The 16,886-nt window shown below is 32.6% G+C and overlaps 1 protein-coding gene across 1 annotated transcript in view; it reads right to left on the bottom strand.

Moving 5' to 3' along the window:
• The window catches only part of LOC126884491 (charged multivesicular body protein 2a), a 36,002-nt gene that overhangs the window by 6,001 nt on the left and 13,115 nt on the right, over nt 1-16,886 (bottom strand). Inside the window, exon 3 of the mRNA XM_050650424.1 lies at nt 11,364-11,497. Within this exon, the coding sequence (XP_050506381.1) occupies nt 11,364-11,497 (134 nt within the window). The remainder of the gene's footprint in view (nt 1-11,363; nt 11,498-16,886) is intronic.

Raw genomic sequence — 16,886 nt, 5'->3', positions numbered from 1 at the left:
ACAGTAGATACTGTAAAGTACTTAGGCTTACATATGGACAAGAGACTTACCTGGACAACTCATATATGGAAAAAAAGAAAACATCCTAATACCACATATAGAAAATATTATTGGTTACTCGGAAGAAAGTCCCAGTTGTCGTTGAAAAATAAACTACAAACGTGAAATGCCACACTCAAGCCAATTTGGATGTACGGAATACAGTTGTAGGGCACTGCTCAAAATCCAACCTAGCAACCATGGACCGATTTCACAAGGTGTTACGAGCAATAACTGATGCGCCATGGTTTGTAAGCAACAAATACATTCTACAAGACCTTCAAGTGACAACTGTGAGTGAAGTGATAGTGTCATACAGTGATAAATACTTACTAGAGAACCACCAGAATATATTAGAGTTAAATTTATTGGACAACAGTCCACAAATTAAATGGCTTAGGCAAAAATTACCACTAGATTTACCATTGTTGAGTTAAAAACGCTTATTGTAATCGTAATTGTAATATTCATGTAGAGTAAATATTTATTGAAATATTTCTCTTCGCGCCAATAATGTCAACAAAATAAATGTGTTTATGGTTGAACAAAAAAACTTCTTCAGTTTTCTGAGGACTTTCCAAAGGTTTTCTGAAGACTAAAATATGATGCATCTATTTTTGACCACGAATTCATATGCAACACGCAATTATTATGCATGAAGAAAATAAGTCTCTCTTCTTTCAATAAGAAATATTTTAAAACCAATAAATTAAAACATAAACCGAGCACCAGAATATCTTCAAAAGGCTGTAGCTTCAGAATAATAGTTTTTTAGACCTAAGTCCCATGGACTTCTTTAATCTACGCACTGAGAACTATCATTGGTTGAACTTTAGTTAAATTTGTCCGGGGCCACTTTTCCATAAAGAGTGTTGCGGAGTCCTTTAATTATTTAATTCAATAATTGAAGAAAATAATTATGATTATGAATTAATGAACCAATGTGTCATGTGAAGGGACAAACGTAGAAGAAAAGAACGGTAAATAAAAAAAGTCGAGTTCGCTCTTGTTGCACGCCTAGCTTCATATTATTATCTAAAATTATATTAAGAGGGTGGAGTTAAGATTAAATAGGTAATTTTGAATACATTTTTAAAATCTATAGGGATAAAGAAGTACAACTTCTTACGTGCATACAAAGTACACACACTCCTTGTTTATAATACAATTATTAGTCGAGGAAATGAAGCATTTTGGCTCGCAATTTTTTCGTCCAGCATGGATTTACTTGAAATTTTCACAGAAGCTAGGGAATAGCCCAAGAAGCATTTTCTATATCATGCCGCTGTACGCTAAAACCTTGGGGGTGGTTGCCACCCCATCTCGGGGGTGGGAATTTTCTATTACATTTTAATTATGTAAATCTGTGTAAAAACTAATTTTAAGAAAAAAATGTTTTTTACATTTTTTTCGTAAAACTAATAATTTTCGAGTTATTCACGCTTCAAAGTAACAGTTTTTCGTCGAAAAAATCGACTTTTTTAGAGGGTTTTTTGTGAATACCTCGAAAAATATGCATTTAACCAAAAAAACTGCAGATACAAAAATTATACCTTTTAGTAACACAAACTAAATTATTTTTCTATAATATCTTTAGGACCAACACAAACCGAGATACGGCATGTTAAAAGTTAGCTTTTCTCGTCAAATACATTATTTGAAATATTCAAAGCCAAATGACGGGAAAACTTTACATTTTTCGAAGAAAACTTAAATTATCTTTTTTTAAGTATACAGTTAAAACTTTCAAAGAATAATAATAAACAATTTCTAACATGAAAATGGAGCGACTTATGATCAAAAAAAGGTCGGTACCTGCTTTTCTCCACGAAAAAATCAGTGAAAATAAACCCCTAACTACCCTAAAAATTGGAGTTTAAAGAAAAATTGATTTTCTGCAATTTCATATTTTTCACCTTTTACTTCAAAATATCTCCGAAAATACTGGAGATACGAAAAAAATGATAGAGCACTAAATTGTAGATTTTTTAATAACTAAAGTTATATTGTACATAGATTTTTATTACAGGAAACAGTTAGCGAGATATAGCTGTTTAAAACCTCTATTTACGAGCAAACACTCCCTTATTCGAACCCTTTAAACCCACCCCAATTAAAAAGTAAGGGAACTAACGGAATTTAATTTACACAGACTTATAGTTCTTCAAAAATCCTACAAAATCATTTTCGAAAATACTTTTTATCGCCAAAAATGTAGGAGCTATGTTTATAAAACGAATTTTTTTTTTTTTTCGAAATATTCGAATAGTCCGCGTATGGAACATTTTCAATGCATGTATAATACCACAGAACTGGTTCGTATACTGGAAGATGACTTAAAAACTATTCGTATTTGTACTTCTACATATTTGTAAATTCGTATTTTTGTGTAAATAAATGTTTTTGTAATTCTTTAATTTTACTTTTTTTTCTGTATAGATCTATTAAATTTTCTACTTATAAAAATTGTAATGTTCTTAAAGGTGGTTTTTAAGGGTTGAAATATTATGATATTATATCCTAAACATAAAACAATCATTATTCTTAGCCAATCAAAACCAAATTTTACCCATATTAAAGTTTACAATGTTTTTATATAATTTTTGAAAATAAGGGGTAGTTTACACCCCTAAAAATATTCAACGCCCTTGAGCATGTTATAGAATATGAAGTACAGGGTGAGATAATCATAATCCCAAATTTTTATGTAAATCGATGCAAGCCGAAATTATTCTTTTAGGATAAGTGGTTTTAAGGGTTGAAATATTATGATAGTATATCTTAAAGCATAAAACAATCATTATGTAACTAATAAGAACCAAATGTTGACAATATTAAAGTATAAAATGTTGTTTTATAATTTTTTACAAGTAGTTTTTTAGGGGTAGTTTCCCCCTTAAAAAAACAAAAGCGTACAACGGCTCAATATAGAAAATGAACTAGAGGGTGAAATGAGCCTAATCCAAAATTTTTGTACAAATCGATGCTGGAAGAAAAAAATGGCGAGGTTTTGCCATTTTTTCAGCTTCATTTCCTCGACTAAATATACAAAACCGGATATGTACTGAAACAATTGTTTCTCTCCACCTTTTCCGCTAACCCTAAAATTACAAACGTTAAAGACTGCAGTGAATACAGAACAATATCATTAATAAGTCATGTTCTACAACATAAACTGAAAAGTCTCAGATACAGATTCCACCATTATAATAAAAATTAAAATGGTAAATAATTATTTAAATCTGAAAACTTTTCTCGTTGGAAATTCTTTCTGGTACATCCTCAATCTGTGACTTTTACAATTTATAAGACAACAGACGACGAATATAGGGAACGAAAAGGACTCTACTATATGCAGTCACATTCCGTTTTCATTTGTCTAGGAAAAGGACAGAAATAAATTGTCTAGTACTCAAATCTGAGTAAAAATAGAAAAGAAAAAGACGGTTTTTGCTTGAATGCGATTCAGAGGGATGCACAATCCCTGGACAGCTGTTTCTGTCTTACAGACTTCTTCAGCAGAGCTAGCGTGCACACCTTTGAAGCAAAACCGAAAAGTTAGGGAAAAAAAAAGTTAGGGACTCTTCCTAATAAGCTAATGATTGGGGCTGATGGCATTCCAAATCTTGTTTTAAAACAGTGCAAATATTCATTATCTCAGCCATTGTGTAAACTGTTTAATTTGTCTCTATCTACCGGAATTTTTCCCCATATCTGGAAAGAAAGTTATATCTCTCCTATATTTAAAACAGGCTCCAGAAATGATGTTAAAAACTATCGTAGTGTATCCATACAATCATCTATCCCAAAATTATTTGATAGTCTCATGTATAGTTATTTGAACTGGCATTGTAAACAGATCATTATTGATGAACAGCATGGTTTTAGACGAGGTCATTCCACAATGACCAACTTGCTTCTATACCATGGTAAGTTGTTGGATGCCTTGGAGAGGGGGTATTAAGTTGGGGCTGTGTATACTGCCTTCTCCAAGGCATTTGATAAGGTCAATCACTTATTATTGGTTGAGAAGCTAAGAAATATAGGTTTCTCTGATAGATTGGTGGAATGGTTGCGTAGTTTTTTGAGCGATAGAAGACTAGTAGTTAAAATCGGTAACTTTATATCTAGAGTGATTGAGGTATGTTCAGGGGTTCCTCAGGGGGGCGCTACTCTCCTTTGTTATTTAACCTGTTTGTTAATGACCTCAAAAAGGTCTTGAAGTATTGTGACTTTCTGATGTTTGCTGATGATCTCAAATTATTTTTAACTATACGTAATGAACTTGGCATTAGTTTTTACAAAAAGATCTGGATAGCCTTTCTCAGTGGTGTGAACATAATCTCTTAGATCTTAATATTGATAAATGCTTTCAGATTTCATTTCATAGGAAAAAAATAGAATACCATCAATTTATTCTATAAATGGGCAAAATCTTAAAATAAATGAGGTAGATAAAGACTTAGGTATACTATTTGACTCCAAACTTAATTTTAGTGATCATATAGATAGATTAACAATAAAAGCGAGCAGGATGTTAGGTTTTACACTAAGAAATTGTAAAGGGTTATCTTTGGAGGCAATGAAGACAGTATATGTTGGGTTGGTCAGATCACAGCTTGAATATGGGTCAATTATCTGGTCTCCTCAGTATAATGTCTATAAGTCATTACTGGAGAGTGTGCAATATAAATTTCTACGATATTATAATTATATGTTCAATCTGAATATGATTTCTGAACACAACTATTCTCATATTTTAAAGTATCTTAAACTGGATACTGGAGAAGAGAAGAACCATGTTTGATATTTGCTTTGTTTTCAAACTACTGAATGGAATTATATCATGTCCAGAAATTCTTTCACAAATCAAATTTGATGTTCCACAGAGAATGCTTCGACAAAATAACTTATTTTTTATTGGCTTTCATGCAACAAATTATGGTAGACACTCATTCATGGATCGATCCCTAGAGTTTATGAATAGAGAAGATAGATTGGATGTGTTGAATAAACTTTTGCAGTCATTTAAGAGAACTCTTTTGGAAATATTTAATGTTATATTGCTATTACATATGTGCCAGTTTACTAGTGATAACTTACATACCTAATGGATTTATTATTTAAGTAACTTTTTGTTAATTTTGTGTGTGTATATATATGTTTATTTATTTATTTAATAAGCGCAACAGGCCTTGTAGGCCTAGGGCTAAAATGTTTACATTTCTGATTACATAATTAATATAGTAAATAACTTAATATATCTTACATAACTTATAAATTTTATTTAAATACACTTCAGTCTTTTTATACACTCCTTCACAACCTCTCTCCATCTCCTTGTGTCCAATGCTAGTTCTTTCCATCTCTCAATGTTACTTTTCTTCAAGTCTTCATATACACTGTCCTTCCATCTTTTCCTTGGCCTGCCTTTCCTCCTCTTTTGTATTGGTCTTCGTGAAAGTACCATTTTTGGCATTCGTTTACTTCCCATTCTCTCTATGTGCCCCAAGTATCGTATTCTCTGTGCTTTGATCGTCGTCGTAATCGTTGGCTCTTGATATAGTTCTTCCAATTCTTTATTGCTTCTTCTTCTCCACTGACCTTCTATTTTCACACCTCCATATATTGCTCTTTGCATTTTTCTCTCCCATCTTTCTAACAGGTCTGTTTCTGACTTTTTGAGCACCCATGTTTCGCTTGCGTATGTTACTGTAGGTCTGATAACAGTCTTATAAATTCTTATTTTTGTTTTTCTTGATACGTATTTGGATTTCAATAATGTGCGTAATGCTCCATATTTTTTATTTCCTTTAGCTATTCTTGCCTTTATCTCCCCTTCTTCATGACCATTTTCATCTATTTTGGCTCCCAGGTAAATAATTTCTTTGGCTCTTTTAAACGAGTATGTTTTTTCTCCATCTATTTGTACTATGATGTTATTCTCTTTTTCTTTTTGGATCTCTCCCATTATCATATACTTTGTCTTTTCTTCATTTATTTTAAGTCCGAATTTTTTGGCTTCTGTTTGTCTGTATGTTTTTCATTAACTTTTGTAGTTCTTTTTTGCTTGTTGCTAATAGCGTCAGATCATCTGCAAATGCTATGCATTGGTGGCCGTTTTTAAATATCGTTTCTTGCATGTTTATTCTGCTTTTCCTGATTATTCCTTCCAATGTTAGATTGAATGCCATTGTTGATAGTGGGTCTCCTTGTCGTAATCCTTCCTTGGTTTCAAACTTTTTGAATGTATACCCTTTCCAAGCTATTTCGTTTGTTGTGATTTCCATCGTCATCTTTATCATCCTGACAATTTTACTTGGTATCCCCATTCTTTCATCAGTTCGTACATCTGCTGTCTATTTACTGTGTCGTAAGCCTGCTTGAAGTCTATGAACAAAGCATATAGTACTGTTTTATGTTCGTAACAGGTAGTCTGTATTTCTTTTAAGGCAAATATTTGGTCAGTCGTTGATCTGTTGTTTCTAAAACCTGCCTGGTATTCCCCCAGTATTTTTTCCGAATAATGACTTAGCCTTTTACTTATACTTTGTACCAAGATTTTGTAAACTATTTCTAATAGTGCGATGCCTCTGTAGTTTTCGCATAGCATTCTATCACCTTTTTTATGTATAGGGCATATTCTTGCTATGGTCCACTCTTCTGGCATTTTTTCTACTTCCCATATTCTTTTTATCAGATCATATATCTCTTTCTGTAGTCTTTTCCCTCCTGATTTTATCATTTCGGCCGATATTTCTGTTATTCCTGGGCTTTTGTTATTTTTCAAGCTCTTTATTTCGTTCTTTATTTCTTGTTCTGTGGGTATTTCTATTGCTATCTGATCATCTTCAATTTCATGGTTTGTTTCCTTTTGTACTTCGCTCTTATTTAGCAGTTCTGTGAAATAGTTTTGCCAGTTTTCCATTATTTTTTCAGGCTCATTTAGCAACATCGCTTTATCATCTCTCATATATGGGTTGTTTTTTTGATATCCTCTTTCCATTTTTTTTGCTTCCTGGTAGAATGATCTTATTTCTTTTTTTTGAAATTTTTCTTCTATTTCTTTCAGTTTGTTCTCGTTGTATTTTCTCTTTTTGCTTCTACATTTTCTTTTCATGATTTTTCTCAATTCTCTGTATTCTTCTCTAGTGCTTTCTTCGTCATTTGTGAGATTTTTGAGTCTTACTTTTCTTATTGCTTCTGCTATTTCTTGACATTCTTCATCATACCAATCTTTTGTTTTGTGTTTTCTTTTGGTTTTCGCTAGGATTGCTTTACTTGTGTCCAAGATTGCTTCTTTGATATTTTGCCATTGTTTGTCTGGGCTTGACGTTTCTTGTTCCCTGATTAGTCTGTTGGTTATTCCCTGTTCATACTTCTTCTGTGTGTTGTTATCTTTTAGTAGTCCTATGTTAAATTGTTTTCCAATTTTTTCTGTTGTTTTATTGTTTCGCTTTATATTATGCTCGATTTTATATTCTGCTCTCACCAGGTAGTGGTCAGAGTTACAGTCCGCTCCTCTCATGCTCTTTACATTTATTACATTGTTTGCATGCTTCTTCTCTATTAAAATATGGTCTATCTGATTTACTGTCTTCTTATCAGGGGAAATCCACGTTCCTTTATATATATCTTTTCGGCGTAATTGTGTGCTTCGTATCACCATTTGCCTTTCTGTTGCAAAGCCTATTATTCTTTGGCCATTATCGTTCGACACCTCATGCTTATTATATTTCCCTATTATGTGTTCGTATATATTCTCTCTTCCTACTTTGGCGTTGCAGTCTCCCATTATTATTTTGATGTCAAACCCTGGTAATTTATCATATTCTCTTTCCAATTGCTCGTAGAATTCATCTTTTTCTTCTTCTGTGACATCTTCAATCGGTGCGTGTACATTTATTATACTTATGTTTCGTTTGTCCCCTTTTACTCTTATTGTGCATAGTCTATCTGATATTGGTTGGAATGCAATTACTCTTTCCTTCCATTTTCGCTGTATTATAAAACCTGTTCCTAACCTTCTGGTTTCTCCCCCGCTTTTAAAAAATACCACGTCTTCTATTTCTACTATTTCTGTTTACAATTGTTTTGTCTCTTGTAAAGCTATTATTTCTACATTATATCTTTTAATTTCTCTAATTAATTCTTTGAGTTTTCCTGTTTCGTATGTGCCTCTTACATTCCATGTACCCAAGTTGACTTTAGTTTTCTTTTTGTTATCTTTACTTATTGCCTTGTCCATTGCCTGCGTCGTTTCTTTCTTATTTATCCCTGTTGCAAACTGTATCTTGTCATTTTTCGGCTTTTCTTTTTTATTGCTGTCTTGATTTGTTCTATTTCCATAGTTCGTAATCCTATTCTTTGCATTTTTCGTCGTCATTTGTTTCCTTTCATTGCTATTGCTTAGTTTTTTGCTTTGGTCTCTACCACCAACGTTTGGTTCATTCCATCCCGGCGCCATATTTCATGATCGGCATATATTTTCTTATACCCTACTTTCACTTTTCTCCCTTCCTTTCTTAGTTCTTGCGCTTTTTGTCTGACATGTTTCTGTACAATTCTGTCGTTCTTTGATAGGTCATCGTTGATATAAACTGGACCTTCTTCTCGATTTCTCAATTTGGTTTTGTTTCGCATGATTTTTCTTTTATCTTCTTCCTTTTCAAGCTCAACCAGACAAACTTTTTCTCCTAACTTCAGAGCCTTCTCTATTTGTACATCTACTTTTAATTCTGTCTGCATAAAATTTTTCATTGCATGTTTTGGGATATCTGGCCCATTTGTATCTATGTTCAATCCCTGTATAATTATATTTTTCCGCCTTTTTTGATTTTCTAAACTTTCAAGCCGTTCTTCTATTTGATAAACTGCCTGTTTTAGTTTCGTGTTTTCTTCTCTTAATGTTACATTCTCCTGGCGTAGCTCTCTTATTTCATCTCTATATTCTTTCTGCTCTCTACGCATCTCGCTAAGTTCTCTTGATTGTTCCTCGATTTTTAGACTTACTCCTGCCATCATTTCCATAATTTTTTGTATATTCTCCTCCATTTTCTCCTTTCTGTAGGAGGGAGATCTGCTTATTTTTCGACTTTTGTTAAAAGCCCGTTCCAATTCTTCCTCTTTTCTCTTCTTGTCGTTTTCGTCTGTCGTGGTACCGTCACTTTCTGTTCGAAATAATAGCTCTTCGTATTTTTTTCTTCTCTGCTCATTACAACTGGTTCGTTTTACTGCGATAAAGGTCTCGTTCGGTATATATATGTACCTATATGTATCTTTTAAGCTTTTCTTAATAGGATGCTATTTGGACAAGTTTTGATATAACCTTTAATCAAAAATGTACTATTATTTTTTTGCAATGGGCGTTTCCCGTCTAATAAATAAATAAATAAAAACCAAGCCAAACCGTCTAATTATGTGAAATTTTAAAGATCATTCAAAATTAACTCTGGGACGCAATCAGCGACATCTCTTAAACAAACTGAAAAGTCTCAGATACAGAATCCACCATTATAATAAAAATTAAAATGGTAAATCATTATTTAAATCTGAAAACTTTTCTCGTTGGAAATTCTTTCTGGTACTCTACTATAGGCAGTCACATTCTGTTTTCATTCGTCTAGGAAAAGTACAGAAAGAAATTGTCTAGTACTCAAATCTGACTAAAAATAGAAAAGAAAAAGAGGTACCATAGAGAAAGGCATCGGCGGCGTCTGTTTCGATTCCAACATCTCACATCTGTTTAATGTGATGGGTTCAAAAGAATTTCAGGTCGATACGGCTGTAACGGATTTCTAATTTATGGCGGGTATAAATAGTTGTCATTTAAAACCTGTTAAAATTTTGACTCTTTCGCATTATGTTTTTATTTATATTACTATAATCTAATCGATCCAATCTGCTGTAATAACTTAGTGTCTTCATTTTCCATTTGCATAAATGGATTCTGAATAAACCTCGACTTTGGGTAATTTAAAAACACATAATTACATGTAATGTAGGAAAAATTTGTTTTAATAGCTGTTATATAGATTTACGAATTGTAGGAAAAACATGGTAAGAAATTGTAAATATATTTAAAAATTAAATTAAATACATCCTCTAGATTAAAAATACAAAATTATAGGTACCCACTAGTTTGATCGTTTGAATTTGATGCAGCGCAAGACAATAGTGGCACAATTAGGAACAAGCTAGGGCGATCGATATATCGTCTTTTCACCTCGGAATCAGAAACTCGCATTAGGTTTCTGGAATAGGTATTTGTTTGGAATAGGTTCAGTTCCACCCTATTACCGAAAAATGCTATTCTGTACCATCTCTAATAAAGATATTGATGATTACACCCAACCTCCGATTGAGAAACAGTATTTAAAGAAGAACGAAAACAAAACTTCCTAAAATGATAGGATACATTGTCCATTACTAGATCAGTTTTCAAGGGAATATTTGAAAGAAGTTGTGTTTTAAACCAATTTGCGAAAAGATTCTGTATTTTTCTTTTGAAAAAAGTTAGGTCAGCGGTGTTAATAAATCCATCTTAATTTCCAGTAAAAGAAATGTGGACCACATGCAGTAAATGCTTTTAAGTCCGCAAACAAATGCGACCCTGCTTTTTTTTCAAATGTCCTAAATTTTTTTGCCAATAAATATATCACTATATTATTCTGAAGTTTCAGGTATGTTGTATCCAAAGTATCAATGACTCAACTTTGCTTCATTTAGAAAAACAATATATTATTAAAACTGATGTTTATTTTAATTATCAAACGAGTCATAATTACCAAAGAAGGATATTTATGCTGAACATCGTTTATCATAAAGCAATTAAATTATTTTTATAGCGTTTGCTCAAAATTACATAATCCAAATAAATTCCATTTTTGAAATAAAAATATTTTAATAGAATAAAGAGATAATATGGTTTAATGCTTGCTCCCTACTAACTACTTATCAGGAGGAGTAAATTAAAAAGAGAGATTCACACCCACGAAAGTCACTAGAAAAATCATCAAATACACCTTCCTTTTTGGTTGATCATATCAGCTTTCAATGGTAATGCATAAATATTATATTACACTAATATGTCGCTAAAGAGTTCTAAAACCAACTGTTTAGGACAAAGGAATAACGCAGAAAACACAAAAACTTGCTGATATAACTTAATTAACCTATGAAGTGTCAATAGTGTCAAAATTTCATAACGGTGGAGTAAACTTGCCTGAGGTTGAACCAATTACGAACAAGTATTACGGCGCGATAAATTTGAATTACACCTCGTGGTTTAAAAACAGAGCATAGTATAAAAAATTTAAACTTACCTGCAACAGCAGCTGCAGCTGCAGGATGTTTTTGCCCAGAGGCAGGAAGAGATCCAGCGGTTTGAGGCAGTCCAGAAAGAGTATCATTCAATTGAAGACCCAATTCATCTAAAACTTGATTGACAACTGCGTCACTAAAAAAAAATAAATGTGAATATACAAAACTAAATTTTATAAAAATTTTTAATTTGTTTGTCATTGTGTGGTGTGGGTGTATGAAATTGCAAGAACAACTGACAATATTTAAGAATACAAGATAAAAGAATTATTGAAATTTTTGGATTTATTTATTAACTAAAATAAACTAAAAAATGAACACAAACTATCCTTGAGAGCAAAAAAATTGACTTACTCGATGAACTGTAGTTTATGCTTAGTAATTTCATGTTGTGTTATTTAAATTAAAACAACGAATGCAAAAAAATGTTGTCTGTTATAGAGATTCTAAAAAATTGTGTTATGTAAATTGACAATGTGTAAAAAATATGTCTTCTTCTGTATGGCATTTTATAAGGAATGTAGCAAACATTTTAACGGGCATGTTCTACACAATTTAGACCTCTATGAATTTGCTGGTGGTCGTTTCAGTCGCTTTACAAACATTGACCTGTGTGTACACTCAGTGGCGGTTTCTCCATAAGTGCACATGTGCACGTGAACCCCCTAAATTATTTTCAAACAAACATTCATATGTAAAATTTATCATTCTATAAATAACATTTTAATCTAACTATACAGTAAATTAAATCACAAACCACAAATCCAAGGAATTTATAAGTAATACGTAATATTTAATTATTTTTATTCTATTTCGACGAGGAAACTTCACGGATGCGAGGCCTTAGGTAGAACCTCTCGTTCACCGCTCTCACGGTGGCTCCTATCCCAATGACTTATCATAGGGCAAAATACAACTTACCACACACCCCGCTTCCCGCTCTAGCCCAAAAGTTTAGATGTCCACAAGAGCACAAATTGACTGTGATCTTATGGTATTTTTAACGTGCACGGCGGATATGTACATTTAAATTTTGCTTTTGTGAAATTCGAATTTCGGAACAATATTAAGAATGGAGGGATTTGTGGATGTGAATATTAGCGTGGAATATTTGACATCATATAAATTTTTGTTCTTTATATTTAGAAGAAAAATTAAAAATATCTAAACCAAATTTCTTAAGTATGAATGTACCAAAGTGCAAAGGTCGGGATTATAAAAAATGATCATTTAACATGGAGATTTGTGAAAAAACTTACTGATTGTGTAGGTGCTACTATCAATACTTTTTACCGCTTTCCGTAATTGCTACATATTTGGAGAAGAAGAATCATAAAGAACAAAATAGAAGATCCGATTTTAACTATCCGGGGCAGTCCACTTAAGTAAATTTTTGATTGAAAATAATTTAAAAGATGATTTTTCTAAAATAATTTGAATTCTTCAATTATTTGTTACGAGGCCAGTGACAACTGCAGAAACAGACTGTTTCTCTGCATTGAAACGTATCAAAACCAAAACTTTCCTTAAAATGGCTATGGGCTAGAATTGACTAACGGCAGTCGCAATGTTTTCAATAAAAAAAATTATTCAAGAAATTTCAAATTTTACTGAACTGGTTATTGAAGAATTTATTTTAAAACTTGCTTGTAACATTTAAACATTAAATTATAATTTTAAGTCAATACAATACATTATTTATCATAATTTTTTAAAAAGGTCCTTTGCTTTTTACAATTTGACGACACTCAAAAAATTTTATCTAGGGAAATAGGGCCTCAAGGGTTTTTTATATCTTAATATTATGTGTGCACCCCCAATACTTTACACCAGGCGCCGCCACTGTGTACACTTCGAAGTGCAGTAAGTGAATATTTTACAGTCCAGGTAATTGCATAATTACGAGAGGAATATAATCAGAGGACTGTCGCCCGTCGCCTCCTTATGACGAATTCGGCAGTCTCAAGGGCTTACCATCGCTACCAGGAGACCGGTAGCTACAGTTGACGGCCAGATACGGGTCGGTGACGTATAATGACATAGAGGATGATCGATTTATTGTCCTGAGCCTCTTGTGGAATCAGCACGTGACAGGAGTTAAGCTTCAATAATCCTAGATGAATGTTTGAGGTGTCACCGTCACTCAGTGCATAGATAGGAGAAGGCTTAAGGCTGCCACTTTGACTCCCAGATGAGCTAACACACAGCCCAATTTGAACGCACTTCAGAAACAAGCTCGACTCCAGTTTGCCCGAGACCACGTCAATTGGGACCTTGGCCAATGATGCAGTTTTATTCTCTGATGAGAGTCGAATGTGCTTGTAAAGCAATGGCAGAAGACACGTCTATCGGAGACATGGAGAATGATTTGTCCAGTACTGCAATGTCGAAACACTGAGCTATGGAGGTGTTTCATGTATATTTTGGGGTACTTTATCTTTAGAAGAAAAAACAGAGCTTGTGTTCATGCCCGGTGGTGGTCACGGAGGGGGGTTTGACAGTGGATTGTTACATTATGAATGTTCTCCAAGACAATGTTGTTCCCTAAACTGGCTAAATGGGCAATGGCTTCATGCTAAAACATGATGTTTGATGGCACACAGCATTGATTCTTCTTCTTTAGGTGCCATGTCTGTATTCAGACGTTGGCCGTCATCATGTTTACAATTTCCTGAAATCTCTCTCTATCGGCTGCTGCGCGAAATAATTCTTCTACTGTGCAGCCACACCATTGTCTAATATTACGGAGCCATGAAAGTTTCTTTCGACCAATCCATCTCTTTCCCTCCACTTTTCCTTGTATTATAAGGCGAAGCAGATGGTATTTAGGTCCTCTAATTATATGGCCGAAGTATTCTGTTTTTCTCCTCTTTATGATGCTTATGAGCAGACGTTCCGAATTCATCATTTGAAGAACATCTTCATTGGAAGTGTGCGAAACCCACGATATCTTTAGGATTCGTCGATAGCACCACAATTCGAATGCTTCTATTTTGTTTAGCATTGTGGTTTTTAACGTCCATGTCTCACAACCATACAATAGGATAGACCACACATAACATTTCAGCATTGATTACGAAATGATTACTTGGCCAACACCAATATAACAACAATGGACCTTCAGTAAGTCTGGATATGAATACCATCGAGTAACTATGGGATAAGCTCAAACACAGAGTTCGGGTTCATAATCCAACACCAGTGATAGTAGCGGAGCTAAAAACTGCATTAGAGTGGGAAGCGATTCTTCAGGAATCGATAAGAAACTTAATAAAGTCGCATGGAAAGTGTAATATAATGCAGAGTAGGAACTACACAGTATTAATTTTGATTTACTCAGATTTTTATGTTAATTTACTTTTATATTCATTACATAATGACTCTCATTCATATGTTTTCTCACATACAATAATAACTTATCTTTCTTATGTTCTTTAGTTAGTGAATTTGTAAATATTTTGTGTCATTGCAATAAAAATTTATATATAATAACTAAGCGGTCCGGTCCTGGAAATCGAAAGTGAACAACGTGAAAAATTTAGCTCTCATAAAAATCAAAAATTAAGTGGTATAAACAAATAATAAAATATTAAAAGTAAGATTAATAGTTAAAGGAAAGTGCAGTGTACGACACAACGCAAAAGCCTTCAGAAAAACTGTAAGTTAATGCATGCCTAGATTAATATTCATAAAATCAAAAATCCAGTACCTAATATTTAAGTATATTATAATCAAAAACTAAATAAAATAAACCAGGAACAAAAAACTTGTCGAGAATAGATTAAGACCAGCCGTTTAGCAAAATTAAATATAAAAGTCAGGGACGGCTTTGGAAAATTTAATCAGGTGGAAGATAAATTAAATTAAAGTAGGTAGGTAGTGTTTTTCTCTGAACGGATAGGGTGGAAGACACTGCCTGACGCCAACTTTAAACAAAATAAGGTTACGGGTATAATCCCACTCGAATGAACAATAAAAGGAGCAAACCGGAGCATGATAATTCGTTTGACAAAGAGGAAGCATTTAAGAAAATTAAGTCAACAATAAGAACACCACCCCAAAAAGACGATAAGGAAAAGCAAGAAATGAATAAAATAAAGAACATATTAGCAGAACTGAAGCAGGAGATTAAAACAGAAATAAATAACTTAAAAACAGAAATGAAGGAAGAAAATAAGAAGACCAGAAGTGATATAAAAGAACTAAAAGAAGAAATAAAACAAAATAATGAAGAAATAAATATTATAAAACTAGAAATCCAAAAAATGAAAAATGAATGGACTAAGGAAAGACAAGATTTGATAGAAGAAAATGAATTGTTTAAAAAAGAAAATAAAAAGATAACAGAAGATATAAAAGAACTCCAACGAACAATAGAAATAATGGACAAAGACAAAAGGAAAAATAATTTAATTATTAGTGGGTTAGAAATTGATACTGACGATTCAGCAACACTGAAAGAAAGAGCAACAAATATGATTGGAAAATATTTAGGTGTAAATATTAATATTAAAAGAGCATGTAAGATTGGAATATTGTAAAAAGGTAATAGAAGAACAAAAACTAGCTTTACGCAAGTTTAAACTACAGTCTAATATACAAAATTATATAAATTATAATAAATGTGTAGCGAAAACCAAAAAAGTTGTATTAGAGAGTAAGCGTAATGCATGGAGAAATTTTTGTAAAACTTTAAACAAAAATACACCAATTAAAGATATGTGGAATCAAGCCAAACGATTACAAAACATTTTTAAACCACAAGTAAATCCAGTGACTGAAGGAGAATGGGTTGAGGAGTTTTTAAGAAAATTATGTCCAGATAATATATTTTCAAAAATTAATGTAATGGAAAGAAAAAACTCTATGCATCCACTTTCAATTCCATTTAGTTTCTGTGAATTAGAAATAAGCCTTAAGAATAAGAAAAATACTTCTCCAGGTATAGATAATGTACATTATATTATGTTGGCCAATTTACATCAAAAAGGGAAAGAAACACTACTAAATTTTTTTTAATCAAATATGGTTATCAGAAGATATTCCAGATAACTGGAGAGAGTACCGGGTGATTCCTATTCTCAAAACAAATCGGAATCCTGATTCAGCAGAATCTTATAGAGGTATTTCATTGAGCTCCTGCATAACAAAAACACTGGAAAGAATGATAAAACTTAGGCTCGAAAGTTGGCTAGAAAAAAACAATAAATTATCACAAACACAATTTGGATTTCGAAAAAATCATTCTACTGTGGAAGCTGTGAGTCATTTGGTAACAGATATAAATTTAGCGTTTACAAAAAATTCTTCAGTAATCGCTCTTTTATTAGATGTTGAAGCAGCATACGACAACGTTAATTTAAATATACTATATAACAAAATGATACAAATAGGTCTGCCAGAATGCTTCTGTCAAAAAATAATAAAATTGTATGACTGTAGAAAAATTTATATATCGGTAAATAATAACACATTTGGTCCAAGAGTAGCGATGGGTGGTTTACCTCAAGGAGGAATATTAAGCC

Source organism: Diabrotica virgifera, chromosome 5 (assembly GCF_917563875.1).
Source record: "Diabrotica virgifera virgifera chromosome 5, PGI_DIABVI_V3a".
NCBI classification, from domain to species: Eukaryota; Metazoa; Arthropoda; class Insecta; order Coleoptera; family Chrysomelidae; genus Diabrotica; species Diabrotica virgifera.
This window is presented reverse-complemented; position numbering and strand designations above follow the sequence as displayed.